General features: G+C 31.6%; 1 protein-coding gene across 1 annotated transcript in view; it reads left to right on the top strand.

Annotated features, from left to right (window-relative positions):
• LOC129230537 (zinc finger protein GLI4-like) overlaps nt 1-19,286 on the top strand; it is an 89,630-nt gene extending 70,344 nt beyond the window's left edge. The window contains exons 3-14 of the mRNA XM_054864941.1: nt 136-338; nt 1,267-1,371; nt 2,003-2,191; nt 3,399-3,556; nt 3,917-4,144; nt 6,397-6,546; nt 7,823-7,987; nt 9,003-9,263; nt 11,587-11,718; nt 13,371-13,530; nt 15,199-15,330; nt 16,207-19,286. Of these exons, the coding sequence (XP_054720916.1) occupies nt 136-338; nt 1,267-1,371; nt 2,003-2,191; nt 3,399-3,556; nt 3,917-4,144; nt 6,397-6,546; nt 7,823-7,987; nt 9,003-9,263; nt 11,587-11,718; nt 13,371-13,530; nt 15,199-15,330; nt 16,207-18,827 (4,504 nt within the window). The 3' untranslated portion in view covers nt 18,828-19,286. The remainder of the gene's footprint in view (nt 1-135; nt 339-1,266; nt 1,372-2,002; nt 2,192-3,398; nt 3,557-3,916; nt 4,145-6,396; nt 6,547-7,822; nt 7,988-9,002; nt 9,264-11,586; nt 11,719-13,370; nt 13,531-15,198; nt 15,331-16,206) is intronic.
• The last annotated feature ends 2,193 nt before the right edge of the window (nt 19,287-21,479 follow it).

The following is a 21,479-nucleotide window of genomic DNA, read 5'->3' as shown; positions in this document are numbered from 1 at the left end:
ATTATAATAAGATAAATGACAGAATAAAAAAAAATGTTTAAATTAAATAACTTTTTTTTTTGGATAATGAATGAAATAAATGAATTAAAATAATAAAAGTCAGGCAACTCTAATAAAAATGTTTTTCCCATTTAGCTTTCAAACAACCAACAGCAACTCCAATCTGTCTGAGCTGTCATTGCTTGCTCAAAGACGTGCCTCAGTTACTAGTGGACATATGGATAGCCCGGTTCATTTGCCTTATCGACTCAGTCCATACATGGACCAATTCTATGGTCCATTACCACCTGGACCACCACCACCACCTGTGCCTGGATTGGGCTCTCTTGAGAGCAGAGGTATGTTATAAAGAAACTATTCATTCTATTATAATGAAATGTATTCATTAAAGTATCAAGAGCTTCTTTAGTTAAATTGTTGCATCTACTGTTTTACCTTTATTTATGAAAGTGTTTGCATATATGTAAGTATTGTTAGTAAGTGCATAAATAAACTGGAAGGAGATGGTTATGTACATAATCAGCTTTACATAGTCGGTTTAATTAATTTTCTAGATGAAGGACTCATGTGCTTTTCGTGAAATTATTCAAGTAATGTACACAGCAAATAGAAATTAAAAATAAATAAATTTCCAAATTTTATAACACTGTTTTTGTTATTACTGGAGGGTGTTATTTCATTTTTTTTTTTTTCAAATTAAACCGATTTTATTAACATGTTGCAGTTTTTAAATGTTTAGAAGTATAAAGAATTCAGCTGGAAAGAAATATTTCTCAATTTCAGTTACACAGTTTATTTTGTGCATTTTGCTACTGGTGAAGTTTCATATTATTTTAACCTCTTTATTTTCAAAAAATAATTAAAATTACCTTTTCAAGGCATTACTCAGTTTATTTTATTACATTTCCATATTTTTCAATTTGAGAAAACACTAGTGTGTTATACATTAACACGTGTGTCATCGTTTCATATTGCAGATTGGCATTGAAGTAATTGCGGGAAGTGTTTTTTGTCAAAAGGGGAGGGGGGGGGGGGGAGAAAATGAAAAGAAAAGCTGTTCTTTTCAGGATAGAAACTTGCAAAAATTTGATTTTCAATTGAAAATTTATTCTGAGACATACAGTATTAGTTTACTTTTACCTTTTTATTCAATGGTGCAATATGAGACTGATTTCCATCTCACTCAATATTTTGAACATTAAAAAAATCTTTTATATCATATTAATCAAAGTAAAAAGTAAACAAATGATTGTCCTTCTTTAACAGAGTATTTGCAGCAAATGGCTGCATTGGGACAAAGATGCATGCTGGGAGATTGCATTCCAAGCCCTCATCAGCATCCTGCGTGTGAAAATTTCCTGGCATCAGAAGGTCTGTTCTTATTTTGTAACTAAGCCTTAGACTGATAAGTGATCTTTATTTTTTAATCTTTAAATAAGTTTAATATTATCAAGCATGAAAGTTTTCCGCTATTTCCCGGAAGTTAGCTTTTTAAAAGTTTTTTAAAGTTGTTTTTGAGATCAATTTGTTGAGAAATCATGCCCGAATATGTGGATGGTGGCAACTTGAATAATTTGTAGTAGTAGTTAAAACAAATTTTCATTATTTTAAAGGCATTTTAGTGAAGAAAAAAAATTGTTTTGGCGACATGCTAATATTGAACACGTGCTTCACCAAAAATAGCTCTTGCCATGTTTGAGAATTCAATCCTTTTGCATCCTGCTAATATTTCATTTCTTTTGAAAGTAGCAAGCTATTTTAGCATGTTCTATCTTTAGTCTTCTCAATTTAACTTTTTGTTTTAGTAATTTATTTAATTTTATCTTTCTTGTTTTTTTATTAAATAACTGGTAGTTTTTAATTTGTCTCATTAAATTTAATTGTTTATTTCAAAAGTTTTTTTTAATGCATCTCACAACATCCTGATTCATATGTGTGACTCTAGCAGTGTGTTTTTGTTGTGGTAGTTTTTAACTTGAATAATGGTAATTTTTTTCAGCAGGTTCCCACTTAGCAAGTCCTCGACCGGCCCCCAGGCATGGAAGGAAGAGGGCCCTTTCCAATTCTCCTTATTTATCAGATTCATATGACATAGGCTCCATGATTCGATTCTCTCCCAATTCGTTGGTATCATTCATGAATGGCTCAAGGAGTTCAAGTGCCAGTGGCTCATATGGTCATCTCTCTGCAGGTTAATAGTTTTTATTGACTAATATTCTACGAAAGTACAAATTAGTAATGTTAAGTTTTGTGCTTTTTGGGATACACTGTGAATTTATCTACATGTTTCCATTAGCAGAAATAATTTGCTAAACTTGCAGATTTTTTAAAGAGAACAAAAGAAAAATAAATGTTTTTTATTTACAAAATCCTCAAAATGTGTGAGTTTATTATTTTTTTATGTAAGGAATCCTTAGCAAAACTTGTCAAGATGCTTTCTTTTTTCTGTCCATATAAATGATGTCACTTTTTTTTTTTAAAGATTTTTGGCTCCCTCTACCCCATTGTCACACTTCAGCTCTCCCCCCTACCTTTGTCACATATCATACTATTTTTCATAAACATATTTTTGTAAAAATGCTTGATGACGCATTTTTTGTAACCCTCTCCCTCGCCCTTGTCATGAACTATCACAATTTCACGAATCACCCCCTTCGCTCAAAGCATGACGTGTAATTGCACACCAAGTCTAAGCAAAATCACGACCTTCTGGATATGCGTCTGATGAGGAAAACTTACGTATTATTATTCAAACACTTAGCTTGAATTAAAGCATTATTATAAATCATGTGTTTTTTTCTTTTAATTGTTTTTAATTTCTTTATCTTTGTCTAGATCTCAGATCATATGCATCAAAATATCATTAAAATATGCATGTACCCTAAAAACTAAAAAATATACAGTAATATATTTTTTAATCTTGCAAAGAAAGTAATAAAAAATACTTCTTTTTCTTTTTTTCTTCTATTTTGACTCTTAGAGGATAAACACATACTAAAGCAATCATTCACACAAAAAGCAATATGCTTATTAATTACTTGCAATATTACAATACATTTCCCAAGTTTTTTTTTATTTTTTATAAATTTAATTGCACCCATAAAGATGAAAATATCTTTATATCTTTTCAAGTGGCTACAGTAATATGCATTGATTAAAAGAAAGAAAGAAAAAAGAAACACCCATTTTGATTCATTTATATGCACTAACATCAAAAAAGGATACAATATGCAATTGCATATGCACATATGAATTTGAGCAGATAATCAAAGCTCTGCTCATAAGATTTCATAACAAACATCTAAATGTATAAATATTCCTTTGAAAATTGCTATTATGTTTCTTAATTCAAAGTTACACGTTTTATGATTCTCTTAACTCATCTCCTGTATTTGTAGGAACCTTGAGTCCAGCATTTGGCATGCCACAGCAATCACCCCACTTTCACCACTTGATGAGACAGGGTAATCCAATGATAGTTCCTTCTGCTTTTGCACCTCAACCCCTAGTCGGCTCCTATGGGTCTCATCTTATGTCTACCAAACTTGAGTGCATGGTAATTATGCTTACTATTTCAGCAAAAGTTTCTGTCTTTATTATCAATGGGGGGTGGGGGGGGTGGGGGGGGGTGGAAGGGTAACTAAATAAGAATTCAAAATAAAATTTCCTTTCTTGAAAATAATAGGAAGTAAGAATTTAACCAACTTATGATTCTTCACCTAAAACTAATTTTATGTTATCAGCACTTCTATATTGAGTCACTACTACTAAAGCTCAGTATTTTGTGCATTACTAATTGTTTGAACTAAATCTTATTTGTTGTGATTGGTTTTCTTTACTATGGCAAACTATTATATTGATTTTGTAACAAAGGAATTTTTAATGACATTGTAATTCATCTCTTAATGACTTTCAGCCTGATTCAGGAGGACGTGAAACTGCTTGTAATGTTGTCAGCAGCACTGTTGATGGGGAAGATACTCATCTAAAAATTAAAAAAGAAGTTTGCCGCAGAGACGTTTTGAATGATGATGATAGGGACACAGTGGCTGATTTAAAAGATGAACCTGGGGATTTTATTGAAACAAATTGTCACTGGCATAACTGTGGAAAAGAGTTCCTTACTCAGGATGAACTTGTTAAGGTATTTATTTTCCTATGAAACTCTCCATATATATATCTTTAATATCGTCCCTGTTAATAAAATCTGTTGATGATGGTTAAACTTTAAAATGTTCCATGTTGCATAACTATTATTATAATTTGTTAACCAGATGCCAGTTACAAATTAATTATCCTTCAAAACATGCAAAAGCTAATGAATTTATAAATATTTGAATTCATCAAAATTTAGGACACATTTTCAAAAAGTTCAAATTTTTCAAGAGGAAGGGAGACTTTCCTTGAAGCTTTTTTAGAGGGGAGGTTCCACATTTTCGGGTTGGAGGACTTGAAGTTGCAATATTGTTTCAAAATTTCAACCTCTTCTGCAGTTCAACATTATAAAATTTTGCATTCAAAGTGTTGCTCTTTCGCCATAACTTTCTCTGAAACTTGAAGAGTTGTTTGCTTTTATTCTTGTAAAATTACACCACTACTCTAAAATTTAACTAAGCTGCTTAAATAGAGCACATTAGCATCACTGCACAAATGATGCAGTGAGAAGCAATGAGATGTAAGTGGACATTTTCAAGTTTTGAGCAGAAAGCATTTAAATGTATAGTCCTAGGTAGGCTTTCAGTGAAAACTTTTTCTAAATATGCTGTATGGCAGCACCTACCAGGGCTACTAGCACTATCTCTTGCCCCAAGAAAGAGGAGATATTCACCAACACATACCATTTGTACTGGTTATCTCCAAATTTTAAATTTTGTCACCTACATCCGTTTTTTTCTCACTGCCTCAAATGGCATTAGGCATTTAATCTGAATGGGTTTTGATGAATTTTCCTTAGTGGGAAACCTTCTGCACATTCCGGACAGTAATCTTGCCATCCTAAAAATGGTTTAAAAATAACTTGCTAACTTTCAATACTAGTTGACCAAATTGTAGAATTTTAATTATCAGCTATGCACATTAATGCATGCAGCGCCCAGCTTGAAAACAGTGGGCAGAAACTTTATTCGGTGCTCCTCTCTCATATACTATATAGGGAGGTAATAAAATATCTTAATCCTTACCACTAGGGTAGCCAGAATGACAATCCTTAAAAGTGTACAAACTACTGTATTAGGATTGGAAATAATGTTAGAACCAAGGCGTCTGAGGAATGTTTTTACTCCCTCCTCCCGGCTGCGTCACTAATCATTATGTATTACTACAACAATGGCAAATTTTGCTTTTATACTACGATATACTTAATACATAATAAGTAGCTATAATAAAAGTTGAAGTTTTATATGTGATAAATAGTATAAGATGTCATCAAATTTTGCTTGGTTGCAACAAGTTGTAAATATCAAAAGTATAAAAATACTTTTAAAATACTAGTGTAAGGAATAATTTTGTGATTAGCAAAAGAGCTCACAAAATTTTTAGAATAATTTTTACTTCCTTTTACTAAAAAGGAAGTATTGTATTCGCGAAAAAATTTTCACTCAAAAATAGACCTTAATTTCCATTTTACTCACCCCGAATGAATATTGAGTTTTTTTTGACTCGACCAGACGTGGATAAGTGCCTAAAAACGTATAGACACGCGAAATATCGGTAATGACGATTCCCAAGTTAATTACAATGAATTTTCTCGTGACGTCCGTATGCGCGTATGTATGTCCCATAGCTCAAGAACGGCATGTCCTAAAAAGTTGAAATTTGGTATGTAGACTCCTTGTAGGATCTAGTTGTGCACCTCCCCTTTTGGTTGCATTCGGGTGTTTATAAAGGGTCTTTTGCCCCTTTTTGGGGGGAAATCGTTGTTAATTTCGATGTAAACTCAAGTGGTGTTATAATTTGTCGGACACTTGGTCATATATTGCCAGTCTTTTGGTCGCCAACTTGGCGACAAATTTGGCGATTTTTGTTTTTAAATCTGTTTCAATTCGGCCACTGTTGGTGATATTTAGAGAGTAAACTATTGAATCACATTAAAATTGCCAGTAATGGGGAAATGACATTAGATTGGAGTAAAAGGAAGTCAAGTGATGCACACATCACCTCGTTTTTTTCTGGATTTATTAAAAAAATCCTTTGCTATCATGAGATATGCAATTACTAAAATTTTTAAAAACTAAGAAACAAATTTGGTGCACCCAATTTTTGGAGCCCTGGTCCCGTCTGGCCTTGGATGCATGCTAACTGATCCTACAACTAATGGTATCATTTGCAAAAAAAAAAATATCTTCCTGACTTGAACCATGACAAGATTTCATATATCATGCATTTCTCTTTCTTTAGCACATTAATGATGATCATATTCATGGGAACAGAAAATCTTTTGTTTGTCGTTGGAAAGAGTGCTCCAGAGAAGAGAAACCTTTTAAAGCACAGTACATGTTGGTGGTTCATATGAGGCGGCATACTGGAGAAAAACCTCATAAATGCACAGTAAGCATAATTCAGTTGCTTAGTTTAAAAATGATAATAACTTCACCTGCGAAATTGATGTGAATAATTAAAATGAGTGCCAAACAGTTTTATACATTTCATGTATTATAAGTTATAAATCGATCATAACTTCTTTGATATAACAGTTAACAAAAGTATGATGTGTGTGAGACATTCTTTACAAATTTGTATGAATGTAAGACTTAATTATTGCACATTTTTCGATAAATATCAGCATTTATTTTGTAATTAAAAATCATAAGGAAATGTAAAACAACTTATGTGTATGTTTGGATAAAAGATGCAATTTTTTACACTTATGACAATATCAAGTATTGTAACAGTCTAAAAATAGATGAATTCAAAACCATTTCAGAGAAAATGTTATAACTTATAAGCAATATATGTGAACTGACAATGTATTAACAATGTATGATGTATTAACAATCAGTAAATGATGCTCTTTCTAGTCATTTTTTGTTTTGATTGGAAACATTTTGCCTTTTTCTTTTTTTTTTATATTTAGTGTAATAAAAATTTTAAAAACAACTTTTAGGTTTTTCAAAAGTAACAGTCTCAATACTTTGAAGTAAAATCATGAGACTACAAATTATTTTGAAGTGTCAAAACAACAGTGTTATTAATTCTTTAGCTGCCTTACACAACCATTAAAATTTCCTACTTATCAGTAATAAACATATGTGAGTGGACTAAAACCCTAAAAAAATCTTTTGAAGCATTTCAATAATGCCTAATAACCTGTACAAAAACATACATTTTTAGTTATTTTTTTTTCTCAATAGAAATAAATGCAGTCTTACTAAAACTAAAAGTTATTATTAGGCAATACATTACCTAAATACAAACAGGAAAGCTTCATCTTTCTCATTCAATAATATTTTATGATATCTTCTTAAATTAAACTAAAAGTAAAATATTATTGTTGGAAGAAATAAAAAAATCTGATTGCATATAAAAAAGGAAAATAAATAAAATAATAATACAGTGAAACCTGTGCAATTTGACCACTTGTGGTGCACTATAGTGGTCAACTTAAACATTTGGTCTACTTATAGAGGTTTAATTATGTGATACAGATCTAGTTCTGTGCTGGAAAACAGTGGTCAATTTAGACAGGTGGTCAACTTACAAGTACAACTTTAAAGGTTTTACTGTAATAAGAATGTTTAATATAAACTATGCTTTCAAAACACATATGCAATTCATTTTTATTTTAAAACTTGCTGAAACTTGAATCCTTTGTTGTTCATTTCAGTTTGAAGGTTGCTCTAAAGCTTACTCACGTCTGGAAAATTTGAAAACTCACCTTCGATCACATACAGGAGAAAAGCCATATACTTGTGAATTCCCTGGCTGTACGAAGGCATTTAGCAATGCATCAGATCGTGCCAAACATCAGAATAGAACACATTCAAACGCTGTAAGTTTTATGCTAGAGGTTTGAAAATTTATTTACATCCTGCTTAAATCTGTTTGCATTACGTTTTATCTTTTTTTTTTTTGTTTGTTTGTTTTGTTTTTCTATGGATTGTATAGAAATAAATACTCAGTTATTTAAATTGAGCGTACTTAAAAAATAATTAAAATATAGCAAGTGGTAAGCATAATATAGTAGTTTTTGAAAAATTATTTACTTATTTTTACTATTATTGTTTATATTTTTTTGGAGTATTTTTCTGTTTTGTTAGGTATATAATTTCGATAGTTGTCATTTTTCATTCTCATTTTTATGATAAAAAACTTTTTTTATAGCTAATCTATAACCATTTTATGCATTTGAGCATTAAAAGTGGAATTTATTTCTCCTTCTTTTCATGCATGGAGTGACTACAGTTCAAATGTTAATTTCTCTTCAATAGTTAAAAGTTAATAAATGGAAAAAGTCTCATTTAAAATGTTTGGTTCTAAATTCAGAACAGTTTGACTAAAAGAAATCATATAAATTCATCAAATTAATTAAACTGAAGAAAATTTCAACAAAGTTTGGGGATTAATCAGTGATAAAGTAAAAAATAAAAAACAGACATCATTGCAATTAACATGTTTATGGGGAAATTTTTTTTCACAGCAGAAAATGTTGGTTACATTTTGCTGGAGGTAACTACATATGAGTTATAACTGTACCAACTGTATAAGCACTTTTTATGTATGAGCGGTAATTTTTGCGAAAATGAAGGTATCGGTAATTTCGATAGCTGAAAATTTCATGAATTTCATATGAATACAACTGAAAGTTGAAATATTTTGCAAAGCTAAACTTTTTGCAATAACAATGGGCTAGCAAGAATTAAAGCTTCGCGAAAATGAGTGCTTTTACAGTAATTAAAATTATTTTTCAATGTAAACTTTTTCCTGTTTATAAATTATGCAAAATTTTGTGAAATGATATTAAGTTAACCTTGTTAAATGTTAATTTGAAATTTATCCCTGTCCAGAAACCTTATGCATGTAAAGCTCCTGGTTGTACTAAACGTTACACTGATCCAAGTTCTTTGAGGAAACATGTTAAAACTGTGCATGGTGCCGACTTCTATGCTAACAAGAAGCACAAAGGAGGTGAAGGCAAAGATGGTGACAAAAGTGAACCAACTGAAGATCACCACACTGATCCTAACAGCATGGAAGGAAGTCCAAACTCAGAAGGCAGCAACATGACTCATCCGGGTAGCCTATCAAGTCCCAGCATTAAATCGGAGGTATTTTTCCAGTACAATATTTTTTAGACCATAAATTGTAATCTGACTGAACAACGCAGGTTAAAAAGTGTTATGGATTCAGGCTGGCAAATGAATTTGGATACCGCAGATCTAGACAAGGGGTCTTGACTTTAATGCATCCGAAAATTCTCCCGAGATTCCAATTTGAGCCCTACTTGCCATTGGAACCCCCTCTAAAAGCTGTTTCTGCCCTTATTTGGATGACAGTGTAATATTATCAGTGCTGTAGTTGGGGGGGGGGGGAGATGTGAAGGGACTCTGACTTTCATAATATTTGTTTTTTTAACAGTAAAAATAATGCAACTGTAATGTAAATTGGTTTTACACTACCTTTTCTTTTGGCCAGTTTGCCCAAATATATTTTCCCTTCAGGGGATTCCCTATTCACTGCATATTGTGCATAAATTGTTGCACTGGTTCTGCCAACCAACAACCAAAGGGTACCAACAAAGACTGCCTAAAGCTGGATTTGAACTTAAAACAATGCTAATGTATAAATTTTATACATTTCCTGTGGTTTAACTTTCTTTTGCATCAGTTTTCAAATTGTTTTTGTTATAAATACAGTGAAGCACCATTAATATTTTTTTTAAGGGACAGCATGAAAAAAGCTTATAAATGAAAAAAACATGTATATAATAGGTAGTATGTACATTAATATGCATTAGACTCTGCAGGGACTAATTTAAACTAGTATGTTGTGGCCATCACGAAACTTTCTTCTATATTTTTCTTTTTTTTTTCTGATCCCTTCCCATGCCTGACGAGGAAGCAATATTCCCAACAAAAACAAAATTACACATGTAAAAACTAGACGACCATCCCAATGTCTGAGTTATTGCAAAAGCAAAGCAAAGAGCGAAAATTGAAAGTTATTTTAAAAGCCTTGCTTGAATGAATTACAAATATTTTATTTGTTAACAAACATAAGATGGCAACAGTTAAACATTATAACTCATTGAGATAATATTTCCGATCATTTCCACACAATTAAAATCACGAGAAATACGCAGACGACAATCTATTACGGTTTATCTTTCTTATTGTTGCATTAATAAAAATATTTTTATTCGCAAAAAAAAAAAAAAAAAAATCAACACCTCTTGGAGCGATCGGCGTCAAAATAGAACCAAAGCCTGTTTACATATGGATTCACATATATTCCAAATTTCAACCAGAACGTAGCATTACTTCTTGAGATAGGGCACTCAAAATGGAAAAAAAGAACGGGTGATTGCGCTACCCCCTTTTTAGCTGTTGACACAAAAATAAAATCAGTTCTTATACCCACTAAGGGCTACTTGCCGATAAATTTTTCTTTCATTCCGTTCATTATTTCTTGAGATACAGCAGTCACAATTGACGACAAAAAACGTTCTATAGCTCAACCCCCGTTTGAGTTATTGACACCAAAATTGAATCAGCACCTGTTCCTGTTAATACCAACATATGGATCAAATTTTGTTTGATTCCGCCAGTTACTTCCTGAGGAATAGCAAGCACGCGTAACTCGAAAAACGTCCCATTGCTCCACCCCCCTTGGAGGAATTCGCGCCAAAAACTAATGGGCACACGTTCACATAGGGGCACATATGTGTACCAAATTTCGTTCGATTTCATGCGGTAGTTTTTGTTGTAGAGCGGCCACAAAAAACTGGTCACACACAGACGTGACACACATACACACACACATACACACACACATACAGACAGACAGACATTTTCCAAAAATGATCGAAATGGACTCAGCACACCTCAAAACGTTCGAATCCGTCAAAATTCGAAATTCGAAAATTTGCACGAATCCAATACTTTCTTCTATATATTAGATATAGAAGAAAGTAAAAATGTATAAATGATAAAAACGTATTAATGGTGCTTCACTGTAGTTTTAATTGTAAAAGACATATTTAAGATACTTGTATTAATGTTAATTTAAGAATTCATGGTTATTGGTTAACTTAACTAAATCCAGAATTTTTCAGCTAATCTTTTTTTCTTATTTTAGATACTATCATAGGTTTTTTTTATATTACCTCATTGTCTATAATGGCAGTAAATTAATATGTACCTTACCAATAGTTTCCACAGAATTCAAAATAAGTTTAAAACTTGAAACTAAATATTCTACCGTTCAATAAACTTAATTGTTTGAGCAAATACATTTTAAGTTAAGGAAAATAAAAAAAATCCCAAAATTAGTATTTTGATTTTATAGTCCTCAATAGTGATATTTTCTCTAATTTATTTCTCTGTACAGTGTAAAAAAAATATTTATATCAAATTTCTTTTTTTATTGAAGGATTCTCCTCGTACCCAAGATGAACCTACTGATGCTGCCAGTCCTCCCATTAGTGACAATAGCATTTCAACTACCAGTGGGCATGTGGAAACAGATGCACTTTGGGATGTTGCTGATATTGTCGAAGAAGAGGTAAGTTTTTATTTTCTGTTGCAGTTCTTTTTCCTACATATTTGACATTTATTTGTAACAAATTCATGTATTAGAGAGTAAAATAACAATAAATAACTATGTAAATAATATGTAAACAAATAAAACATTAAAAAAATATTAAAATAAAATAAATACAGTAGAGTCTCGATAATCTGAATCTAAAAAGTTCAAGGTTCCGCTTAATTCGAGCCGCTTACTTCATATTTTCATTTACATTTTTTAGTTTAAAAAAAAAAAAAGATTTTCATAAAAATCTGCAAATATTTTTTTCCTGGTGTTACACTTATTAAATAGATACTATAATTAATAAAAAAAGGTATTGAGAGGTTGTTGTCAACAGCACTCCTAAAGTGACACAATATACGTGTAGTCATCAACTGCACAATATGGAGTACAAAATGCCTTGAAGATGATAACTTGATGCGTGAAAGTAACATTGATTTGTCGCAAAGAATGTGTAAACATGCCTTTTGGAATATTAGAATACCAGATGATAGACAAGAAGGAAGGTTCAAAACTTGACACCTCACGAGTAATGTATACGAAAGACAAAACAGAAACCTTTCTACAACTAACCGTTTTTTGTGGTATGCGAGATACATATGCTCACAAGCACACAGATGCAAACGTTTTGACAAAATTCATGAAAATGGATTCGGGCAACGATTCGGTCAAAATATATGTTTGGTTGCCTACAAATTTGCTCGGGTAAATACGTACATACAGACTTCGTAGAAAAAAGTCCAAATTCGTTTAGAGGTAGTTAAGAACGAAATTTATGTTGAAATTTCAGTGATAATTTTTTACGACAACAATAATGCCTTTCTTTGTATAAGGAAGTAAAAGGGGCTACTCCTCATGTCATCGGAAAAGTGCAAAAAATTAATCTAGAAGAATTTTACGGATAATCCGAGGTGGCATGAGCCCCAATTACCTTGGATTTTCGAGACTGTACTGTAAAATAATATGCAAAACACACACATAAATAAATAAATAAAATTAATGAAAAATATGCAATGCACTTAATAAATAAATAAATAAATAAATTTGATTGGTGGTTTTACTTCTATTACCAGCAATGAGACAGTATGACACAGCAGTGTTAATGATACATATGAGTAATTGTTGACACATCATAAATTTTCTCCTACTTAAACATTTTTGCTTTCAATAAGTTCTTTAGCTTCAATTAAAACAAAATTAGAAAACATGCATCATATTTTCAGTAAGTTACCATGGTAACTTACTGAATATACTTGCCTTGCCTGCAATATTCGAGTTGAACTGAACCATTGTTTCGGTCACTCGTCCGGTCAGTGCTAATTCTATATTAGCTACCAGTTTGTTTGGCACTCTAGGCTTCCTTAAGAGGTTTTCCACCTCCAGCTCAGTCACTCCTATGCTGGGCTGATGAGTGCTAATAAGCACGAAACTGCAATCCTCGGCTGGAGTTGACTGAGCTGGTGGATTTCATGTATGCATCATATTGCTGACCAATTTTGTTCCAATATAGCTTTAAAAAACAATGTTTTAAGGACATATTTTGTACATATTTAAAGACTTATTTCGAAATAATATATTTAACGCATATTTTTAAATTATGTTGCAACTGAATGTTTTTATTTCTAAAGGTTTTGGAAGAAAGCATTGCTCTTGCACCATGCTCAGTAGGTGCTGGCAAAAGTAAAGAAGAAGGAGGAAGAACTGCAAGGAGTAGACTGAAGACAAGAATTCAAGCACAATTGAAATCGGCTAGTTCTTGGTTCCCTAATCTGTTGCCTTCCAGGAGAGGTATTTATGATACTGCTGCTATTTTGATGTTTTTTTCGTTGCCATTTATCTAGATTCTTACAAGCAAAGATGTAATATTAAATTAAGTATTTTATAAGCTATAAAAGGTACTTGATATGGCAATATAATTTAGTTATGTTGTACAATCAATTCATGTGGGCTGAATAACATGGTCTCCATCATGAATAAAGTTCAAATCATAGAATATTTTACTGAAATATATTTAAGTATTAATTAGAAGAAGAAAAAGTTATCTAAAACAGTGTCATTAATATTTTAATGATAAATTTCAAAGGTGAACACATGTAATATAAGGAAAGCAATTAATGCGAATATATCTGCCATCTAACCTTTGCCTTACTGGCCACAGTCTAAACTTTGCTGATACCAACTGTTATACCAAGAAAAAAATCTTTTTTTTTTAGTATGTTAAGTATACAAATAGTACATCAATATATTTTTTTTTCTTTGTGTGATAACTATGTTGGAATACATATTTATATACAGCTGAATCTGGCAAAAATCTGTATGTTAACCAATATATAGTGGCAGAAATATATGTTAACAGACTATTAAATTCATTAAATGCACTGTGAAAAGGTTAAGAGAAATTTCCTTACCAGGAAACCACACAATAGTGTAATAATAATAAAAAAAATTATATACCTATCAGTTTAAGGAGCATTGTAAAACAGGTTTATAGATGCATAAATTTTTTGTCCTTGTGTCCCCATTATCGAAATTTAAGGTCTTAACCTCTAGTGAAAGTTTAAGAAAAAGCACCTAATTTAGGGAGTTTTAGTGAGCACATCTTTTTAAAATAGTTTGTAGATGGATGCAAATGGTGAATTGTGCTATAAATTTCTCGCCACGGCTTTAAATTTGGCGTGTTTCTTAAAATTTCAGCAGACTTTTAATATTTTATATCTAGATAAAATTGCAAATGAAGGCAAATAGTTTTTGCGTCAAAAATATGTCTTAATATGTTTTTTCAATTGCTACCCGTTTCAACTTTTTTCATTAATTATGTTGTATTCCGGTTTAAAAAAAAAATAGTTTGAAACGGAAATTTTATTCCTAAAAACTGATATAGGATATTTTTTTTTAATTTATAAAACAAGCTTAATGGAAAATCTCACTAATTTCAAACGATGATTTGCTTTTTTCTCTTTAGCAAATTGATTCATGTTTATAATTATAATTTAAATATTTACAGTGGGTTGCTTAAAAAATCTTTTCAGTTAAATAATTTTCTGATAAAATATATTCTTTTACTTAAAAAAAAACACTATTATGAACATTTTACTTATTTATAATATAACTATTGTTTCCGTTGCAAAGATTATCCTAAGTAAAATATTATTTTCTTGGTTAGTACATACAAGAAACTTTTCATTTCCTCTGAATTCATTTTAGCAAAGTTCAACTACATCACTGTTTTTTTTTTTTTTTTTTTTGGAAATTTTGATCTTTAATCAGTATTTGTTCATTGATTCAATGTCAGCATAAAATGCAATATAAACAAAAATTTATTTAGGGTTTTTTTTTAAAAACATATGTATGGTTAAACAAAGTCATGCTTAAGTACTTGAGATAATTTGTGGCTTATGAGCGAAAAAAAGTACTTGCGTTTTATGCAATTTTAATTTTGGTTCTTTTAAATTCAAGGTAATGCAAACAGGAGGAATATGCCAAACATAATAGCACCTGTTCCGACCAACATAAATGAGTTGAATGGCCTGCCACCTGTTACAGAAACGAAGAATAATCCAGTGTCTGAAAAGAATCTCCAGAATCAAGGTAAGAAAATACTTTCTGCTTATGCAATCTTGTATTTTGTAATTCAAACACCACTATATGCACTAAAAATCATTAAAATTTGCAGGCAGAAATGCATTAAAAAGATCTGAAATATGTATTAAAAATAAGTACTTAGTTTTTTCATTTGTGTAAAGTAAAGTTTTAATGTATCATGTGGATATATCACACTTTTTCTCTCCCCGCTAAAATATAAAAGGTTATAAAACTTTACTTTATTTTTGAGATTCCTTAATCTGTTAAACTCTGTATTTCTCAGGAAATTTTTTTAGCAGATAAATAAAATAGGTATTAATTCCATTCTTTTGAAATCACACTGCATTTTAAGTTATATATGTTTGAATTATTAGTTCATCAAAAAACAATTGTAATACTTTAAATTCTCTTTTTACGTTAAAATAGGCAATCGGTGAAAAAGTTTATTTTTTTTGTTTTTATTCAGAAATTTGTATTATTCTAAGGCACATACAGGAGAACACTCACCCATATCTTTTTAGTTACTGAAAATAAAGGTGATGTAATAGGCATAAAAGGAAGTCGTGTGTTGTTTACATTAGATTTAAAAAATAAAAAAATAATGAAGTTATTATGTTTCACTCAAACATTTGGTTCACTTTTATTAATGGGAAAAAAAATGTTACTTGAAGTCTGCTGAGTTTTGGAGAAGAGGAGTTAGAAGCTATGCTATTTTAATTGATGTGTAATAAAATTAGCTTTAAAAAGTTGAATCGTCACATAGTACTAATCATAGTAAAAGATAACTTTATAAACTTTAATACTAATGTTTTTATTTGGTAAACTGATAATGATTGTACAATTACCAACAAATGTTTTAAATTAACAATTTTTTATTTCCAGGTTCTGTACCATGCACAACAGATCTACAAAAACCAAACCGTCGCAATAGTGGAAGTAGCAGCACTGTGAGTTCATATTACAGCAGTATGCAGTCAGAAGCAAGTTCCCAACAACTCAGTACACACAGTGGTAAATCTGTTGTCGAACAAACAAACAGTTTGCAAATTCAAGGCTCCGTATATGATCCCATATCAGCTGGCAGTTCATGTGATGGCAGTGAATCTGGGGAACCATTGCCAAATGCTCTAACAACTCATCTTCAAAGGTGTGCAAGGGCCTCAGCATCACAGCATTTGTCAAACACAAGCAATTTAGTTGTTTTGACTCAGAATGAATCATTAGCATCAGATAGTGAAGGGCTACAACATGCATGCAGGAATGGACTGCCTTTGCCGATGCAACAGCTCATTGTAAAAGCTAATTCTGCAAATAATGGCAATAATGCAAGACAAGTACCATCTGTATTGGCTGGTAAAGGACACCATCCAAATCAAGATGTTGTTTTAGAAGAACTGGAAGAAGATAAACCAATTGAAGAAAACAAAGATCTGATACTACCAGATGAAATGGTGAACTATTTGCATGAAGTCGCAGAACAAAGCATGAGACCCCCTTCAGTGATAAGTGAAGCAATAACGAGTGTAAGCAGATATGTTCCACCAAAGCCATCATCAAATAATAACCATCAGCCAAAAAGTCCACATATTCCTAATTCAAATTATGTTCCTCAGCAACAGAACTGTCCTCAGAACAATCAGCAAAATTGGCCTCCTTGCAGTCCTTGTTGTCAGAATTCTCATAACTCATCCTGTACTACTCCTCATTGCATGCATAATCATAGTAAATATTCTAATGGTGTTTCACAGACAATGCAGCCATGCTGTTATCCAAATGGCTCCCAACAACAGCCTTTGCAAAGTTGCCATAATGTACATAAACCCATGCAATCACACACTGGATGTGTAAATTCGATGAGTAATCCTAATGTACATAAAGTGCCTAACAATCATAATGTGCCTTATCAACAGTCAGTTAACATTCCACCTAATGCTATGAATACAAACAGTAATTCTACTCAGAATCAATGCTATCCAATGAATGATTACTCACAACAACAAATGTCAATGTCTCATTCACACTACAATTCATCACTAAATTTTCCTCATAACAATAATATGCCACAGAATACATACTCTCAAAGTAACAATTACAACCAAGGGAATGGTCAAATTAATACTGCACCACCTGGCAATTACATGACGAATAATTCTATTCATTATGGCAATAATAATAATCAGCAGTTTTCATATCCTAGTCAGGGTGGAATGCAATTTCATGGATATAGACCAGCAACAAATGTTTCAAATCCTTGTTTATCAGGAAATGAAACTACTCCTTGTCCACCAACAAATATGTCTAATTCTTGTTCATCAACAATTGTGCCTAATTCTTGCCCACAAATAAACATGCATAGTTCTTGTCTTCCAACAAATATGCCTAATTCATGTCAATCAACAAATGTGTCTAACACTTGTCCACAACCAAATGTGCCTAAACCTGGTCCACCTCCAAATTATGCATCATATAATGCAATGAATAAACTTCCAAGCCAACAGAATATGCATTATAATGGTGGATCAGTTGCAAATTCTCATCACAATTCATCATACATTCAAGATGTCAATATGAATTCGAACTTGCAAGTTATGCACAGTGATGCAGCAAATCAAAACATGAATTTCAATTCACAGAATAATTCTTGCTTTGATTCAAATGTACCCCAATGGTGCAGTAATCAATCAGATTATAGCACTTACAATGCAAGCAATTGTATGCCTTACTCACAAGTGCCGACAAATGTTCCACAAAATCAAAATATGATGCATCATCCAAACCAGCAAAATCAGGCATCTCATGGACCTTCACAAAGTTATGTTCCTGAAGTTCCTCAGCAATGTGCCATGCACAAAATTGCATATGAAAGACAATGTGCCAACTCATGTTCTTACAATCAAACATATGCACCAAATGTTGATCCTTCTCATCCTGGACAACAGCCACAAAATATACCAATGCAATATCCAATGACACCAGCTAATCAGTATAATGATCAAAAGCCAGTAAACAATCACATGCCAATGAATACTGTTTCTAATCATACTGACTCCATGTGCCAAAATCAATTACCAAACCTTTTACATAATGATAATAATCATTGTTGTAACCATAAGTTAGGCACTTCTATTCAAGCTCAACATAGTGCTTCAAGTATTAGTGAACAGGATGAGAAAGATTCTTCTGTTTCAGCAGTAGCTGCTAAATCATCTCACAGCTGTTCCACTACTGATCAACGAGAAATTCAATGTCAAAATGTGAGCCAATCCTCTCTTTCTGGAGAGGCTTACCAACGAACTTTGAAGTACGTCCAACAGTGCCAAGAAATGTTGGGGAAGCAACAAGCATCCCCAGGATGCAATCGTGTAAGCAGCAGCACCGATCGCCAGAGTCCCGCCATCAGTCATTCACCTTTGTTACAAACTTCAAATATGGTGATAAACGATCTTAATTCAGGTCTTCACTCATTGGTTGAAGAAACCAGATATTTACAACTGTTACATTAAATAGAAAAGTGTAATTATATTCATTTCTGGAAGAATTATGATGATCTGTTTTGCATTCATACAAAACTTATGCTCGAAACCAGTTAACTGAAAATTATTGCATACACTATTTTTTACACAATTGTTGATTATTTAATGGTGATACAGAGCTTAGATAATTGGAGCAATGTTGAAATTTTAAAATAAATATTTATTTTATATGACATCATTTTAAGTGCCTTATCTTAACAAATAATTAAATGCTCAGTGCCTTGTATTTAAAAATAATAATACACAGTATAAAAACTTTGTATTGTTCCTACTTAAGACCCAGTAGCCAAAATGCTCCGAATTATTTTGCTAACTTTTTATACACTGGTGAAACTTTTTGACATGCCTCCATTATTTGTAAACTGATTTTTATATTGTTAATTGTAATATAAGTACTTAATGTGCAATTTACATCCGTTCATGTTATAAGCACACTATTGTCTTTTAAACATGAAGTGTAAATATTTTTGTGAATTTCATGTTAGTAAAGATTGTTCATATATATGCTGTTGTTTTGTATCTTTTTAAAACTATCAATGTACTAAACATGTAAACAATGCAGTCGGAATTTTTTTCTGTGTTAATGACAAATATGTGGATGTAAGACTCAGTGGTACCCTAGTAGGTATGCAACATTACAAACAAGTGTACAGACTCTCTCTCTCAACTCTCGTTTATTGCGGTTAATTCATTCCAGACCTTACCACGATGACTGAATTAACGCAAAGTTGGAGTCTGTATTTATAAACCGAATATTTTCCTAATTAGAGCGCATAAAACTTACAATAATTTAAATCAGTTTTTAACACGGTCAGAGCACCCTAGACATAAAACAGCACCCTTATCCACCATTACATTTGTTTTACTGAATGTATTGCACAAAATATGAGAAAATGAGATACATTAGACATAATAGATATCACATTGTTAATTATTAGGAAATAAACTACACACACACATGCAGTTTTCGCACACTACTACTAATCTGAAAATAGCACAACTTGTTTGATTATAAATTAATTGCCAGTTAGTGAACGTGTGTGTGTGCCCCCGTTCTTCATCTACATTTATCCTCATTAAAGGTCACATATACATCTTAAAAAAGTAGTACATTGTCAAACATCATTTACAGATGTACTTCTCCCTTAAAAAAAAAAGATTTATACTTTCCAGTCCGTGTTTAGCGGTTAAAATGAAATCACGATTCCCCAATTTCTCCAGCTATTTTATACTCCACTCCCTCAACTAGTACAACTGCAGCTCCTCAGAAGAGCTTACCATACTTAAATGACATGCTTTGCTATTTTTTTTTCTTTTTTTTTGGGGGGGGGGGGAATTTTTTCAAGAGCGCATAAAAAAGGCTAATTAGAAAATTAGAAGAAGAAACATATCGCGATGTAGTGAAGCCGCTAAAGTCGATGTGTGAAGTAGCAAGGGACGACTGTACATTGATATTTGAAAAAGAACATTAATATCCCGATAGTTTCATCACAGGGGAAAAAAAAAAAAAAAAAATGGGAATTATATCAACTGAAATAATAACATGGTGATTGTATATATATTTAACTTTTTATACAAAGAAAAAAAAGCCTTTTCGTAACCATTTATTACTTGAATCTAAAACGATAAAAGTGCAAAGTTAAGCAGAGCAATGAATATTGATGACATGCTTTCTAAATTTCATGCTCTCTAAATTAAATTAGCATAAAATCAGGATGCATGTCAAATTAAACAATCAATAATTTTTGCTTTTATGATAGACATTTCAATATTAACTAAAAGAAAAACAAGAAAAAAACTTGAAAACACCTTTTTATTATTTATAAATTTTTTATGACATTTATTAACATTAATATAAAAATTATTTTCTTATTGATTAAGTAGTTTAAAAAATTGAGCATTGATCTTGCAATTTCAATTTAAAAAGTCCCTGCATTTTCCAGGTTTTTGAGAAATTTTTCATAATTCCCTGTTTTTTTTTTCCGTTGATTTTTGAATTCCCTGTATTTTTCTTGTTTCTTCAGGTTTCCCTGTGGCGTAGCAACCCTGAAAATATTACGGTTAATCCTATAAATTTGCAGAGAATTGCATACATGCGTTTCAAGGTTACAAGAAACTCCTTTTTCAATACAAAAGAGGCAAGCTTATGGATGAAACGCCCGCAAGGAATAAATCATCTTAATGTTTTTATAAAGCATATTTTTTACCAGTGCACATTATATTATACATTTTTTTTTTTTACATACTATCATAAAATGAAAATATTCTAATTGAACCAGAAATAAAATACTACTTCAATCACAGTCTTAATATAATCAATGCAAGAGCAAAAAAAAAGAAAAAGAGTTCTTATTTTAATACAGCAGTTGTACCAGCACAGTATGAAAAAATATATTTTGCTTCAGTATCTAAACCATTCAAACTTATTTTGATTGATAGAGTAGCAGCATGGGTGCAAGACCTTCCATCTCAGGTCAGATTTCCGTCTTGGACAAAATTTCCGAGACGGAAATTGGGACGAAAGAAATTCGATGACTTTCTTTCAGTTCTTACTTAAAAAAGAAAAATTGAGTGTTTGAAAAATATGCTTTAATATTACTGGACCGTTCCACAACCACAAAT

This window comes from Uloborus diversus, chromosome 9 (genome assembly GCF_026930045.1).
Source record: "Uloborus diversus isolate 005 chromosome 9, Udiv.v.3.1, whole genome shotgun sequence".
Classification (NCBI taxonomy): Eukaryota; Metazoa; Arthropoda; class Arachnida; order Araneae; family Uloboridae; genus Uloborus; species Uloborus diversus.
This window is presented reverse-complemented; position numbering and strand designations above follow the sequence as displayed.